This window comes from Aquarana catesbeiana, linkage group LG04 (assembly GCF_042186555.1).
Source record: "Aquarana catesbeiana isolate 2022-GZ linkage group LG04, ASM4218655v1, whole genome shotgun sequence".
Classification (NCBI taxonomy): Eukaryota; Metazoa; Chordata; class Amphibia; order Anura; family Ranidae; genus Aquarana; species Aquarana catesbeiana.
In genome coordinates, this window is record NC_133327.1 from 247,124,206 (window position 1) to 247,140,312 (window position 16,107).

A 16,107-nucleotide genomic window follows, 5' to 3' on the forward strand; every position below is an offset into this window, starting at 1 on the left:
ATGTAAGATATAGGATAAAGTACCCAGATAGTGAAGAATGTTTTTATAGGTCACTTTATTCACATAAACCATATACAGAGTACTCACATTAGCAGTTGTTCTCATAAAGCATGGTATCCTATGAGCAGCGAGCTCGCAATGCATTCAGCAAGGAAGGTAAAACGAAACAAGCCTATTCCGTCCCTACGCGTGACGTCACTTGATCACGTGACTTCTTCAGTAGAAGTCACGTGATCAAGTGACGTCACGCGTAGGGACGGAATAGGCTTGTTTCGTTTTACCTTCCTTGCTGAATGCATTGCGAGCTCGCTGCTCGTAGGATACCATGCTTTATGAGAACAACTGCTAATGTGAGTACTCTGTATATGGTTTATGTGAATAAAGTGACCTATAAAAACATTCTTCACTATCTGGGTACTTTATCCTATATCTTACATACAATGGAGACATGATGTGGAGGAGGAGCTAGGAGCCGCACTGTCCCAGGACCCCAGTTAGGACCACAACTAGACATATCCCAGCCCCCAATAGGATCCTGTAGAGTCAGCAAGTCTGGACACAGAGACACAGGAGAGACCCAGGACCTCGAGAGTTAACAACTTATATGCGGTTGACCTAGCACCGCTAGGTAAGGGGCCATTACCTACACTAGTGCATGCTGCATGAAGAAGACATAGAGTGTCTGATCTGCATAGTAACACCCCACTGTCATTGGAGTATTGCGTTTAAGCACTGGCTTTTGAACACTATTTATTTCTTTGGACACTTGTATTATTAATTTACTCTGGACACTAATTATCAGAGTGGGTGTATTCACTCACGTGATCATTCACATTATACTGGCACTGTCGCACGGGTCGCAACATAAGGATCAGGCGACCATTTCTCTTTTTTCTTGTTTGCTTCACTTGTTTTCTGTTTGTTTTCACTTGATATATGTGACTTGTTCGTTTATATTTTATTGCTTCATTTTTGCACTTTAGCATATGTATGAGTTTGATCTTTAGATTTAAGGCACAAGAGCACGAGCACTTTGGCTATATTGAATTTCTAAACATTTTTAACATATGCAAAATTGGTTTTTATATATTACTTTTTTAATCAATATATGCACCAGTGTTTATTCTTATATTTATATCACCGATTGGATCTACATATGTAATTAATTTTGAGTCACTACATCTATGCATACTCGCTATTCCAATTTATGCGATTCTCTGACGTTTTTCACTATTTAAAACCTCGTGATCTATGGCTACTAGGAAATATTACCTATCCATATAAGCCGAGACCCCTCTGGTTAGCGCAGCACCCCCCCCCCCCCCCCTCTCTCTCTATACTATTTGATTTGGGCTGGTGTTTGAGCCCTTGTTTTCGGTGCATGCAGCTGTCCAGTAAGAGAAGTTGCATATAGGTTCAAAAATCGATTACTAGACCTATTTTCCTAACTGGTAGCGCAGGAATAACCCCCGTTTTTACTTATTCTCTCCTTTAAATACTTTTAATTAACTCCTATTAGGAATTAATTAAGGGGAGGCTGCAGCCCTTCTAAAATATTTTCCTAAGCGCGGACTTCTAATCTATTACCACGTTCCTAATTGTTGGCCAACATTTGTGTAACCGTGTGTATGCAAGACAAATTGGAGCCAACAAGCGTCAAACAAAATTCCACAGTTTTATGTCGGAAAGTCCGATCGTGTATACGGGACATATTAGAGGATGCTGGATTCTGAGTAGCCAATTTAGGTAGAGATACACTGTGGCAAGATAAAGTAATGAAAGAAAATAAATATGGAGAAATAGCTTTTATTACAGATTATAATGTACAGTACAGAACTGAGAATTGTGTAGAGTGTAAAAGAATTAATAATAAACATTGGCCCATTCTACTAAGAGATATTACTTTACGACAATTACTACCAGAAAAACGTAGATTGATATATAAAAGAGCTCCTAAAGTATGCTCCAAATTAGTTCCTAACATCCCAGATCCTCTCAAAAAGAAGGTCACATTTTTGGACAGTAAAGGTTTTTAGTGTGCAGGACTGTGAATGATAGGGAACATGTAAAAACTTGTTTTTGTTCTAGGATCACAGAGGAGATAAATGGTATTAAAAAATCTCCTTGAGCTTGATGGATCCAGAGAAGTGGAGGAATTCAATTGATGTGATTAAGCGCTTTATATCTATGCTCTGGTGAGTTTAAAGTGGTTGTGGAGGTTTAAGGTTTTTTTACCCTAATGCATTCTCTGCATTAAGGTAAAAACCTTCTGCTAGCAGCACCCCCCACAGCCCCCCTAAATACTTACTGGAGCCTCATCTTGATCCAGCAATGTACACAAGAGCAGAGGCTCTCCCGGGTCTCCCTCTACTAATTGGCTGAGACACAACAGCGGGAGCCATTGGCTCCCGCTGCTGTCAATCACAGTCAGTGAGAAGGGAGCAGGGGGCGGGGCCAAGCCGTGCCCTGTGTGTCTTATAGACACTCACAGCTGGTTCGGGAACGAGCACACACGAGTGCCCCCACAGCAAGTGGCTTTGCAAGGAGGAGGGGCCAGAAGCTTAGAATGCTTAGGATCTCTTTTACCTTTCTTTCTTGAGCACTTTATATTAGGAGTTGAGTACTGTGTGGATTTATTTTTTGAAGCACATTAATAGGACTCTTTATTAATTTATATTTGCCTGCATGGTGGTATGAACACTATATTGATTTGTTTATATTTTTAAATATTTTTTTAACAAAATTTGATCGTTTGATTTTATTTTTTTGTGTCACTTAGTTCACATAATTTTACTCATATTGTCACTTCTATAATTAGTATTTGTAGCACTGCCTTGTTAAAAAATATATATTTTGGTGTTTTACATATTTATGTGTTAAGAGTAGCTGCTGAAAATGTATCACTGATTATTGCTATATGATTTCTGGGTGTTAGTGCTGCCTGTTCTTTAGTTATTTAGTAATGAAAATCACACAACTTTATATATCCAGTTCTCATCATTCTGCATTTATTAGACACCCTACAAGATCCTACAATCCTCACAATCAAGATCTTCCAACAGCCAACACCTTATTAAGGCCTGTGCTAACACAGAAGCTGCTAAAATTCAGGAGCCTTTGCCCATAAAAACCAGAGATGGAAGTTGAAGCTACATCACACAACCAAGGTATGTACATTGCACCTACCACCTGTCAAAACAATTTACCTATATACTTCCTAGTACACCAGACTTCAGCACCTCAGCAAGCTGTGGACACTGGTATGCAGATAACAGACAATCTGTCTCACTATGGGACCAGTCAGTTGCCTCCTGTCAATCACATCGCTCCACAGCTGCAATACAACAGGCTTATAAACCAGTTTCAGGGTTTAATGACTTTTTGCCACAATATCTTTCAAAGTTGTACAAGTTCAGGTCACCAGCCACCATAACTAACTTTGTTCCACCTGCACCTATACATCCAAAGTCTGTGAAGAAAACATGCCACGGTTTGCTAAATATATGGCTTGAACAGTGTTCAGTAAGACAGGCCTCAATAAGTTTGATGACAAATCTGAAAATGACAGAGTCTGTAAATTCTTCCTCAAAACCACAATCACTAAACTAGACATTACATCTAGCACCATCCTAGTTAGACTGCTAGGTTAAATTTAGTTTTTGGATTCTCCTGTAGCAAAGGGAGGAGTGATTGTTAAGCTGGTCTGTTCAGGGTTTCACAGGCACAGGGTTTGATTGATTCCCCCTGCCCTCAGAAAAAATTTCTAGAGCTTAGGAGGGACAATTCAAATAACCAACCTGAATATTGATCAGGGCCAAGCCAATCCCTGAGGAAGTGTGCTCAGATGGTTGCTGGGGAAGCTAATACATAGACTCAAGTAGGGATGGGCCGAACACCCCCCCGGTTTGGTTCGCACCAGAACATACCGAACAGGCAAAAAATTTGGCAGAACACACGAACACCGTTAAAGTCTATGGGACACGAACATAAATAATCAAAAGTGCTCATTTTAAAGGCTTATATGCAAGTTATTGTCATAAAAAGTGTTTGGGGACCCGGGTCCTGCCCCAGGGGACATGTATTAATGCAAAAAAAGTTTTAAAAACTAATGTAGCTACTGTAGAGTATTGAAGAAAAATTACATTAAAGTACAAGTGTAATCAGGTGCTGGGCTACAGTAATATGGAGAAGGAAACCTTGTCTTCTTCTCACCCTCCACTGAAATACTGTTATGCTGCACCATTTTCCTCTGGCCAGCAGGGGGAGAACTAAAGCCAATCAAGCCTGTATACTTTAATGAAGAGCACTGAGAATCTTAGCAGTTGTAGTTTGAGATGGCAAACATATAATGGGATGAATAGACTCCTTACACTACAGATCCCAATAGGCATTGTGCAGTAGGAGGAGTAAAGAGGTGTCTCCCAGCAGCCAGCAGTCTCCACCTGTTGCTGGTTGCTGGGAGGGCCCAGCCAGACTTTGCTAGTTCTCTGGCCGTTACCCAGCTGGACTTTGCTGGTTCCCTGGCCAATTGCCCAGCCAAACTTTGCTGGTTCCGTGACTGTTGCCCAGATGGACTTTGCTGGTTCCTTGGCTGTTGCCCAGATGTAATTTTCTGGTTCCCTGGCCATTGCCCAGATGGACTTTTCTGGTTCAATGGCTGTTGCCCAGATGGACTATGCTGGCTCCCGTGCCGCTGCACAGCTGGAATATTGCTGATTTCCAGGCTGCTGCCTAGCTAGACTCTGTTGGTGAGATAGCCAGTCAGCTTCCAGACCCTGGAGGCTGCTCTTTGGGGGTGCTGTCAGGACCTGAATCAAAAACTAGGGGGACTGTGCTTCCCAGAGCAGGAGGTTGCAGTTTCAGTGTCCACCAGCAAGAGTCTCCCAGCAATCTCCAGTAATCAGTCTCTACCTGTTGCTGGTTGCTGGGAGGATAGTTAGGTCTTTCCCTACTAGTGCCTCACACTTCAGTGTTTTGCTGCTACCAGAGCCTGTTGACATTGATCCTGTTCTTACCCTGTTCGCTGTACCCTGTATCCTGCTGCCCTGTACCTGGCCCATATCATAGCACCTGTACTTCTGCCGCAGGGAGACTGGAGGTTATATTCACCCTTTGCTTTCCACCATTGATCACTGAAGACTTTCAGGGAGAGATCGAGGGCCCCCCTTCTACAGTGTAAAGTCACTGCAGCATCCAGGGGACTGGTGAGAGGGCTATTCTCTCATTGCTGTTACTGCTAGCAGGGACTTAGACACTGAGAGCAGAACACTAAGTGTACCCAATCCATACCGCACCTATACTGCACTCTATACCACAATTTTTCCAAACCTAGACTGCACTTATTCCAACTCTATGCTACTGAACCTTTACCCCATCTGAACCACATCTATCTTGCACCTGTGCCGAGACTATACCATACCTTTACTGTATCTATACTGCATGTAGGTTAACTGGGACTGTTGTTAAATGCACCGATGCTCTTGAGGGGCCCCAACAATAGCCAGCAGAAGAACATCACAAAGGACTGCCCCTCCTGTAATAAATATTCTGCAAGCCCCCCTTGTTCCCCCATTTTTTTTAGACAGTGCATACCCAGTTGGTCAAGGATTAGCATTGCTGCTATAAATGCAGTTTGGTGTAATTTGGTAGATTAAACTTTACTACTGCTCACTGCAGCACTTGGCCTTGCTACTGTTTATGCTGATCCGGATGCCAAATGTCATATTATGCCTAGTCCCTACTGTAAATCACTTTGTATGCTAAATTGTGTTTTTACCATTGTTAATTCATTTTATGCTTGCCTAGTTTATCAACCATATTAAGTGACAATATATTAAGTTTGCCTTTACTACCTGGTTTTCTTTAATATAGCAATACTATTGGGTACTAAGTATTACTTTCAGTGAATTCCTGTGATATTGTATGTTTGTACACTCAACCTGGTGTGTCAGAGGGGCTGAGGTTCTTAAGAAGGTCAAGGCAAAGAACAGAGGACTCATCCTATACAGCGGCTCCTAGAAGGGTAGTGCTACATAAGGAAGAACATCAAGTTTCCTTGTTTCCCCTTTTCCTACTTTTGTGAGTTCCTTGTCATTCTCACAAACAAAGTTCTAATGTGTTCGCTCCCAGACAGCAATACTCAATATATGTTTTTTATCTTTTCTTTGCGCTATCCAAAGCTAGAAAAAAAAGCTGTTGACCTTTCCCCATTTTAAATGCTTATAATTTACAAAGGACTGTTAGGGACTACTGCCAAGTTACAGGAGACTGCTAGAGACTACAGCTGTGCTTTAAAAACCTAATGACACAGATGTCACATTTTAGCTTCAAGGAGAAGTGTTCGAATGTAAAAAAAAAACCAAACAAAAATACTGGCCTCTCCTGCAGCTCTAAGCCAGAGAACTGAGTGATTACATGACCACTGATTGCTCAGTTCTTGGCGTCCTTGTAGCTGAAAGAGGTGGCTGTCAGTCACTGCCCTTTGCTCTGCAAATCCAGCACTCTCAGGAGAGCCAGGCTAAGGGGGTGGGAGTGGCTGGCTCAGTCTCTCAGTGGAATGCTTAGAGGCTGGGCTAGCTGCTAACCAGACATCTGGGTTGAATTATGACAATATTCTAGAGTCTGTTTTTGTTATGTTTTGTTATGTCAAACAGCGAGTTTTTAGCCTGCTGTTGACTGATTCTGGGTCACTAGAGAGCACAGGTAAGTGCATTCCTGTGACCCAAAAGAAAAGTATAGCCAAAAAAAAGCTTTGCTTATACATTGCTTTTAATAAAAGAACAAACATGCATAATAAATATGAACTGTTTAAACATAAAATTGACTGTTGGATGGCTAACATCAGTAAAGTACCAGAGCTATATTTCTATATATAATGCTTTACAGATTGCTTAAAAAAAACTGACCTATTTGTGACAATGAATAAAAGCCACACATTTACAGTATTTTATTTTCTCTGTGCAATCATCCTTTGCAAGACACGGCAGCAGCTTTAATAGAATCTCAATGCCAGTAAATTTCTTCATAACAAAATACACCCCTACATACAAAATATGAAACCCACAATTAGATGTTCACTGGCTGCATTACCTCTCTGGCATATTATTGCACTGCAGTTTACTGGGTCATTTGCACAATTATTTTGGAGTGCAAACATAAACATACATATGCAGGTTATTGTACTTATGCTTTGTACGTATCTAGAATGTGTGATACAATAGCTGGCATTAACTGCAAGATAAACACCTAGGTGACGAAAGTCAACTTTTCAATCCACCCAGATAGATCTCTAGTGAGTCATTCCTTATAATTAATTAAATAGGTGTGCACAATGCATAAAAAAATGGAGAAAAATAGAGGCACTGGATGAGGTTATAAATTTGGATCTAAATCCCTGTCACTGTCTAGAGTTTCATAATTTAAGGTAACATCTACCCATAAAGATGAGGTCAAAATTACCCAAAGATCACCGTGCAATTATTAATGAAGGAGAAGAAAACGAGATGGTGAGTTTATTTCCCACTTTGTTTATATTTTGACGCAAGTTAATTAGTTATTATTTATTAATATTTGAAAGGGAACTAGCACTATTAATTTTTAAATGAAACAATAAATAAAAAATGGTGGTGAATTAAAAAAAAGCTACATAGTGAATATAGGATTTTAAATATTTAAAGATGATTACAAATATGATTGGATATTAAAATATTACCTTTTATTACTCTTAAAAATGCACTAAAATATATGCTTGTTAAAATATATTAATGCCTTTCCCCTGGCAATTGTACATTAGCAGGTAATGTACACACTGAATATCTTAGACTGACTAAACTGAAAGACTGAAAGTGAAGATGTAGAAGTTGTCATTTAATTAAATAAACCATAATAGCATATTACATGCTCGGTTTGAATGTTTAACTGTCTGTAAATTCTGACCAGTCTATTTCTCTGTAATCTAATAATAGGCTACCTAGTACAATTCCAAGTGTTGCAAAGTTGATTGCAGAAAAAAAAATGCAAATTGAGAATTGGAAGTAAAGTAGGACTAGAGAAAAAGCTGCTTCTGCCTATCAAGAAATTATTTAGTGCATGCAAATTCACATCTACTCACTTCTTCCACTTGGTGAGGATGGCAATCCTCTTGGCCTCACTGTGTCCATTAATGAAAAAATTAAAAGTGGTTATGTATTGACTGCTGTCAAATAGGGCACCAAACAAATGATTACTGAATATTTATTTCTTCTTACTATTATTTAAGGTATTTATATAGCGCCATCAATTTACACAACGCTTTACATATGCATTGTACATTTACATTGGTCCCTCAAGGAGCTTACAATCTAAGGTCCCTAACATTCATATGCTAGGGCCAATTTAGACAGAAGTCAATTAACCTACCAGCATGTCTTTGGAGTGTGGGAGGAAACCGGAGTAAACCCACACAGGCACAGGGAGAACATGCAAACTCCAGGCAGGTAGTGTTATGGTTGGGATTTGAACCAGTGACCCTTTTTACTGCTAGGTGAGGGTGCTACCCACTACACCACTATGCCACCCAACTTATTTTTCTGCCTTTTCTGGCCTGTAGACACGTGCTACTGCACACAACAGCAGGACTGAAAGCAAATGAGAGGACTACTGAAAGTCATTAAAATGTGAAGCATGCAGTTATTTTTTTCTCTCTACAAAAACTTCTGTACAACAGATCTGGTCAAATGAAAGCTCTGTGTATCACCCATCAGGCATGAAATATTATGGCAAAAAATCTAAGAATCCAACTATATGAAGCATTGAATGCTGATTACATTCATAAATACAAATCATTTGTTAATTAACTTTTTATAATAATCTGTACTTCATATTATCAGAATGCTAAATAGTTTTATCTCTGTCAATATAAAAATTAGCATACTGCAAATAACAATATTTCCTATATAAATGACAAAGGTAACTAAAGACACATTTATAAAATATATAAATATGTATTTCTCTTGCATTGTGGGTGCACATATCCATAATGATGATATTTACATAATAAAGACTACACTACTGTTATAAAAAAAAAGTTTATTCCATGTTACAGAAACCATATAATGGTGGGATGGGGTACATGTAATGCAGAGGAGATCGGCAAGTTTGAGATGGGGTATTTAGCTTTTAGGAGGCAATGTAGCTTTTTCCTATGCAGAAGTGAGTAGAAAATACAGACAATTCTTTGACCAGTTTACCAGCTAGGGCTAGGCAATTTAAATAATCTTTTATATGGATTTAGGAAATTTAACAGATATTTTCTGCATTCTTTTGTTAATGCAGGTTAAGAGTAACATTAAAGGCTCAATTTTTTCTTTTTAAATAATAAACATGTTATACTTACCTGTTATACTTACCTGCTCTGTGCAATGGTTTTGCACAGAGCAGCTCTGATCCTCCTCTTCTCAGGTCCCCCTCCAGCGCTCCTGGCTTCTTCCCCATGCTGAGTGCCCCCATAACAAGCCGTTTGTTATGGGGGTACTCATGCAAGCTTACTGTCTATGAAACACATAGAGCATGGCTCAGCCTTACCCCCGCTCCCTCTTCACTTCCTGTGATTGACAGCAGCAGCAACCAATGCTGTGTCTCAGCCAATGAGGAAAGAGAGACCTAGGAGAGCTGCTGCTCCCATGCACATTTGGCACCTTTTGTGGGAGAGCAGGTATCTGGTTTTGACAGGTACCTGCTCCCAATTCCGGCTCAGTTCACAGTGGTGAAGTGAGCTAGAAGTTCAGCCCCCCCTCTCCTTCCCCCTGGCAGCTGGCCCATTGACAAAGTGCAGAGCGATTCATGATTCGCAGTAGGAAACCAGCTGTGAAACCAAAGGCTTCACTGCCAGTTTCCCTTAGCCAAGATGGTGGCGCCAGCACCCGAGAGCCAATACCAGAATCGGCTCGGGCGAGGACACGGACACCACTGGATGCCTGGACAGATAAGTGCCCTGATAGTAAAAGTCAGCAGCTACAGTATTTGTAGCAGCTAACTTAATTTTTTTTTTTTCTGGGGGGGCGGAACTCCCCAGAAGATCTGGCTGCTCAATGACCAGGCCATTTTTTGCGATACGGCACTGCGCTGCTTTAACTGACAATTACGTGGCCGTGCGACGTTGTACCCAAACAAAATTGATGTCCTTTTTTTCCCACAAATAGAGCTTTCTTTTGGTAGTATTGGTTCAACTCTGCTTTTTGTTTTTTGCGCTATAAACAAAAGAAGAGCGACAATTTTGAAAAAAACACAATCGGGGGTTATTTACTAAAGGCAAATCCACTTTGCACTACAAGTGCACTGCAAGTGCACTTGAAAGTGCACTTGGAAGTAAAGTCGCTGTAGATCTGAGGGGGACATGCAAGGAGAATAAAAAACAGCATTTTAGCTTGCACATGATTGGATGATAAAATCAGCAGAGCTTCCACTCATTTCAGATATACCCCTTAGATTTAGAGCGACTGCACTTGCAGTGCACTTGTAGTGCAAAGTGGATTTGCCTTTCGTAAATAACCCCCAATATCTTTTACTTTTTACTATAATAAATATCCCACATTTAAAAATTAAAACTATTTTTTTCCTCAGTTTAAGCCGATATGTATTCTTCTACACATTTTTGGTAAAAAAAAAATCGCAATAAGCGTATTTTGATTGGTTTGGGCAAAAGTTATAGCGTCTACAAAATATGAGATAGATTTATGACATTATTATAAATTTTTTTATAAAAAAATTATTATTTTTTATTATTATTATTTTTTTTACTAGTAATGGCGGCGATCTGCGATTTTTATTGGGACTGCGATATTGCGGCGGACAAATTGGACACTTTTGACACATTTTTGGGACCATTGACAATTATACAGCCATCAGTGCTATAAAAATGCACTGATTACTGTATGTCACTGGCAGAGAAGGGGTTAACACTAGGGGCGATCAAGGAGTTAACTGTGTTCCCTTACTGTGTTCTAACTGTAGGGGGGATGGGACTGTCTAGGAGGAGAGAGAGATCGGTGTTCATACTTAGTATGAACACACAATCTCTCTTCACTCCCTTGAAAGAACCGAAATTTGTGTGTTTACACACACAGATCCCGGTTCTCACTCTGTCATAAGTGATCGCGGGTGTTCGACGGTCATCGCGTCCACTGGGCACTCGCATCAGCTCCAGGCACATGCTGCTAGTGTGTGTGCCCCTAGTGGCCAAAAGGAAAACATAGATTTGCCCATCCGAGCCAACCTGCCGCAGTAAAACTGCGGCGGCTGGTCTGGAAGTGGTTAAGTATAACCCTTTTTTTTAAAAGATATGAATTGAAAATATTTAGAAAAGACAAAATGTCTAAATGTTATAGTTTCTGAGTAGTATAAACCTAATACATTGTTATTTAAAGTGTGCATTATTATCCAAACAGTATCAATGAATTTTAAATCATCCTTTCTTTAACAATTTTAATATTTGCTTCTACATGTAGCGCTACCCCCGCAGAAGCCGTTTAAAGGGGTTGTAAACCCTCATGGTTTTTCACCTTAATGCATAAAAACCTTCTGTGGTGCTGCAGGCCCTCCGAGCCCCCGTTTTACTTACCTGACCCCGATCTTTCTCCGGCTGGGAACAAGCACACCAGCTCTACCTGGTGTTTCGTGTCCTGATTGATAGTAGCGCAGCCATTGGCTCCCGCTGCTGTCAATCAAATTCAATGACGCAAGAACTGGGGGCGGGGCCGAGTCCTGCATTCTGTGTGAATGAACACAGATGCGGGACTCGAGAGCGCGCCCGCATGGGTGTCCACCAAGGAGAGCACTTCTCCAATGTGCACACCCGATGTAGGGAGGAGCACCGCTGAGGGACCCCAGAAGAGGAGGACCAGGACATTCAGCAGTGTTCAGTCACTATTGCCATGTTGACTTGTAACTTAAACAGCCACGTTCTTTCTTCCGCTTGTTTTATGCCAACTGTTTTTTACTATTTGTCTAAATAAATTACATATGTATTTTCCTACATATTTTTTGTACTTTTTGGTGTTGTTTTGCAACCACCAGGGCCCTTAAAGTCCCGCAAGGGGGAACCTTGCTATTTTCATCTACTATTGGGATGTTGGCCCACCCCTAGTTCAACCCATCTCAACTATTTGTTGTCCTATATTCAAGTAATCAACTGGAGAGCAATATCGGAGATTTAGAGCAATGTAGCTCACTACTATATTCAGGCTGCTTTCAGTGAATTACAAATATGAGAATGTCCCCAAGAGCAGAGGCACACTTAAATGGCAAAAAAATCACAATATGACACTCTATATTAGATTGGTTACCTCTACTCAAATGTGGCTCAATGAGTCCAGGTAGAAGGAGAGCAGAAGACTGACCCTCTTTATGTCAGACCTCTCTCTTCTTTCCCCTGACACCACAGGCCCAACTACCAACACTGTACTCAGTTCAATATTCAGTGGCTTAACTTGCCAGATAAACTATCCCGCACACCCACTACATATACAGAGCCCTGAACATGTGTGTGTGTACCCGCATGGCACCAGTAACTTTAGTTGTCAGTGCACTTAAACTCCTGAATAGCAGGGCCAAACAACACAACTGGCCTGGATTATCAAGTAAAGAATGCAAGATCTTCCTCAGCAGGGTGAAAGGACAATGGTGTCTGTATACAGTGTCTCTGTATCTAAATGGCCCTATGTCCTGTAACACTACAGGTGTCAGCAAGGTGACTAAGAGCACTGATGTCTGTATACAGTGTCCATACAACATACAAATATGTGTGCAGTGTCCTTGTTTCCTGTAAATGGGCAAATGCCCCCACACCCAATCCTACGATCAAGGCCCAAATGAACGTCTGGGAAAAGGCAGGCTCTTCTAGTGACCCAACTGGTCACCTCACACCTGAACGCTTTACACCGTCATTGCAGGTGCATCTGGATAAGCACCTGGGATCCCCCCTCTTTCAGGCCAGATATCCCCAACCAGCTGTGGATACCTGGATCAATGCAGTGGATGGACCTGGGAATCAGCACCTCTCCGCTAAGTCCACTTTGTTCTCCTGCCTCGAGTTAACTCTTCTTGTGCAGGCCGCAACTCAGCCTCCGCACTCTCCAACACAGAGCCCCTGCTTGCAGATCCAGGCCGGTGTCCCCAAGATAGAGATTTAGGCCTAGACAAGCCTTTTTATTTCCTCTCCCAGCAGCCGTTCTTTACTCTCAGCGGGCTGGTAGTTGTAGTTCCCCAGCAATTCAAACGAATGTGCCACTTGAGCCCTGGGACTACAATTCCCTGTATGCTTTGCTCCCTGGTGGTAAAAACTTTGCTGGCAGGATGTGATGACACAGAATCTTAGCTGGCACTAGAGGGAAACAGTCCCACTGCAACAATGTTGCAGAGTGTCTTCTACTGCAGGTAAGATAACTAGCTCCCTGCTACATACATTTTAGATGGGCTATAGAATGAGGTGGAATTCTTTGTTCTATTCATGTATATAATAGTAAAAGCCCACATTTAGTGTCATATTTGCTGCCACTGGAGGATTCTTGCATGCAGCATGTAAAACTACACTGTGTTGCCACAATGCCACATTTCAGTAATCTAAAAATATAAAATTACACACTCCTCAGAAACACATTGTCCCTATCACTGTTGTCTCCCACCATTTCATATACATTGGCACCATCAGCAGCTATGCAGCTGTGTCCTTGTCATTGCTTTAAAAACACTGGGGGGAGATTCACTAAAAACTGGTGCACATAGAATCTGGTGCAGCTGTGCATAGGAGCTAATCAGCTTTCAGGTTTTAAGCCCAGGTTCACAATACGGGCAGGTTTGAAATCATGCAAGTTCAGCTGAATCCGCACATTTGCATAGAGTTTCAAAATGTAATATTCCACACATAATGGAAGGGGTAATGCACAAAAGCTTGTTCTGGGCCTTACACAGTGTACAACCTGTTCTCAAGATTGCTATTTTGGTAGTCTAGACATCCTGCCTATGATGTACAAGCGTATGACTTGGTATGTGTTGCACTTAAAAACATTTTCAGGGTAATTTTTAGATACATTTAATGCCACTGAATCAGGTTTTTGCAGCATTGCAACCCAAGAATCTCTTGTGACCTGAGGAAGGAGGCTGCGCCACCGAAATGTGTAATCATGCAACTGAGTGACGTCCACTCCCCTCTCCTTTCTCCCGTTCATGTGGGTCAGTGTATTTTTTGGAGCGCAGCACCGACTGGACTGATGGTCGCCAGCAGCCTTGGATGCACTGCCTGAGCTTGGGCAGCTTGCACATCAGCTTGATACAAATAAAACAGTCATAAAATAATATATACATTATTTTATTATCTTTCAACCAGAAAACTTTGCCAAACCATTCCTGGTACGTACACCTACAGAAGTCACTGATTACCTATACAAGTATAATGAATTGCATACACAGAAAGTGAGGTTAAGTAATCAATTTCCAACACACAGAATACAAAGTGAAGAAGAGAGCACACACGCAAGACATAAAATGATGTCACTTTCTACTAAAATGAAAATATATTACTATCAAGACATAAGAAAATTGCTTGAAAGAAAAGATCACGTAAAGTGTGTTATATTAAGAAGTGGCACACGCATTGCAATCTGATTATACAATGTCCATGCAATCTCCTTTGCATTTAATACCTATGTGGCATGAGGGCCTGTCTAAACAATCAATGCAATTTATACCATGTGAGGCAGACTGTTACACTACATAGTTGTAGGTAACACTAATGGAGTTTGCAAAGCTCCCAACTGTCCCTGATTTCGAGGGTCTGTCCCCCATTCGGTAAAAAAAAAATCCTCTGTTCCCCTTTCCTCCTCATTTATCCCTTATTTTGGTCTGATCTATATAGTCGTATGTAAGATGCACTAATTAACTATCAAAAAGTTAGTTAATTGCTAAATCTTTCATCCAATTTATAATTACGGCATTTGTAAATCCCAAAAGCCAATGTAAAGGAATAGTAGTGGGAAAAAAGCACTCTTTTTTTTGTACAATTCTCCTTGTGGCAGGGGGTGTGTCCTATGCCTACATACTTTTGCTAATAGGTGTCCCTCATTCACATTTCAGAATTTCGGGAGGTATGAGTTTGTACAATCTGATTGAACCATGTTTTGCTAGCTTTGAAATTTGGCTAGGTTTAGCAAACAAATCAACATTCCATAAACCTTGTTTACATTTTAGGATTGAGTTGAATCTTATGTTATCCCACATACTTTCAGAATTCTATAGATAACCTACTTAACTCAATATATTGTTTTAAATAGTAACATTTATGGCCAATTCCTTTTGGACTTCTTCACAACTGCTGAGGTAAGATATGAGAAATATAAATCCAAAAACATTTATTGACCCAGTTCATGGCATCTACTAGGATCACCTCCTATACACAGATTATTTTGTTATTGTACAGATCCGACTCTGCCCTATTCTAAAAATATGTATATAAGCATACGTGAAATGATTGTATGCCTGCTGATGATGAGAGAAAAATAGGGCATATAGGGAAAAGTCACCTTTTAGTTTGTGCTGTCTGCAGGCACAGGCTTACTGTGCCTAATGGATCATTTAAGCAGTAGTAATCCCAAAACCAAAAATGAAAATGAATGCGGCCATCACATCTAAAAATTTGTAAGCTGCAATATAATAAATGTCTGCTTTTGGGTTTTATACCGCTTTCAGCCCTGGGTGTGTGTATTTACTTTTCTGACAATTGTCAGGCCAAACTGTGTTTGCCAGCAGGAGACACAGTAGGTGTTATTTAGGTATAGGTGGTAATTAATTTAGAATAAAGGCAATTTAATTATACCCTCCACACTGCAAAAGCATCATGCCAATAATATGAACTGTATGTATAAATCAGTGATATGCACTGTGAGCTTTTGGCACGGCTTCTACCTATGATCTTTTTAAACTTTTAACAAATGAAGTCCTGCCCAGCCCCACAAGATGGCTTAGGACTTGTGTAGATGGACAAATACAGCATACATTAAAGTGGAACCAAATACTCATATCCTTTATAGCCAAGGAAGCTGCCATATCAGCCAAGGCATGCCGTGACTGTCACTGTTT

The 16,107-nt window shown here is 40.6% G+C and overlaps 1 protein-coding gene across 1 annotated transcript in view; it reads left to right on the forward strand.

Moving 5' to 3' along the window:
- The first annotated feature begins 7,301 nt into the window (after positions 1-7,301).
- Positions 7,302-16,107, forward strand: part of LOC141139840 (probable cation-transporting ATPase 13A4) — a 149,873-nt gene continuing 141,067 nt past the window's right edge. Inside the window, exon 1 of the mRNA XM_073626364.1 lies at positions 7,302-7,505. Coding sequence (XP_073482465.1) covers positions 7,443-7,505 — 63 coding nt within the window. The 5' untranslated portion in view covers positions 7,302-7,442. The remainder of the gene's footprint in view (positions 7,506-16,107) is intronic.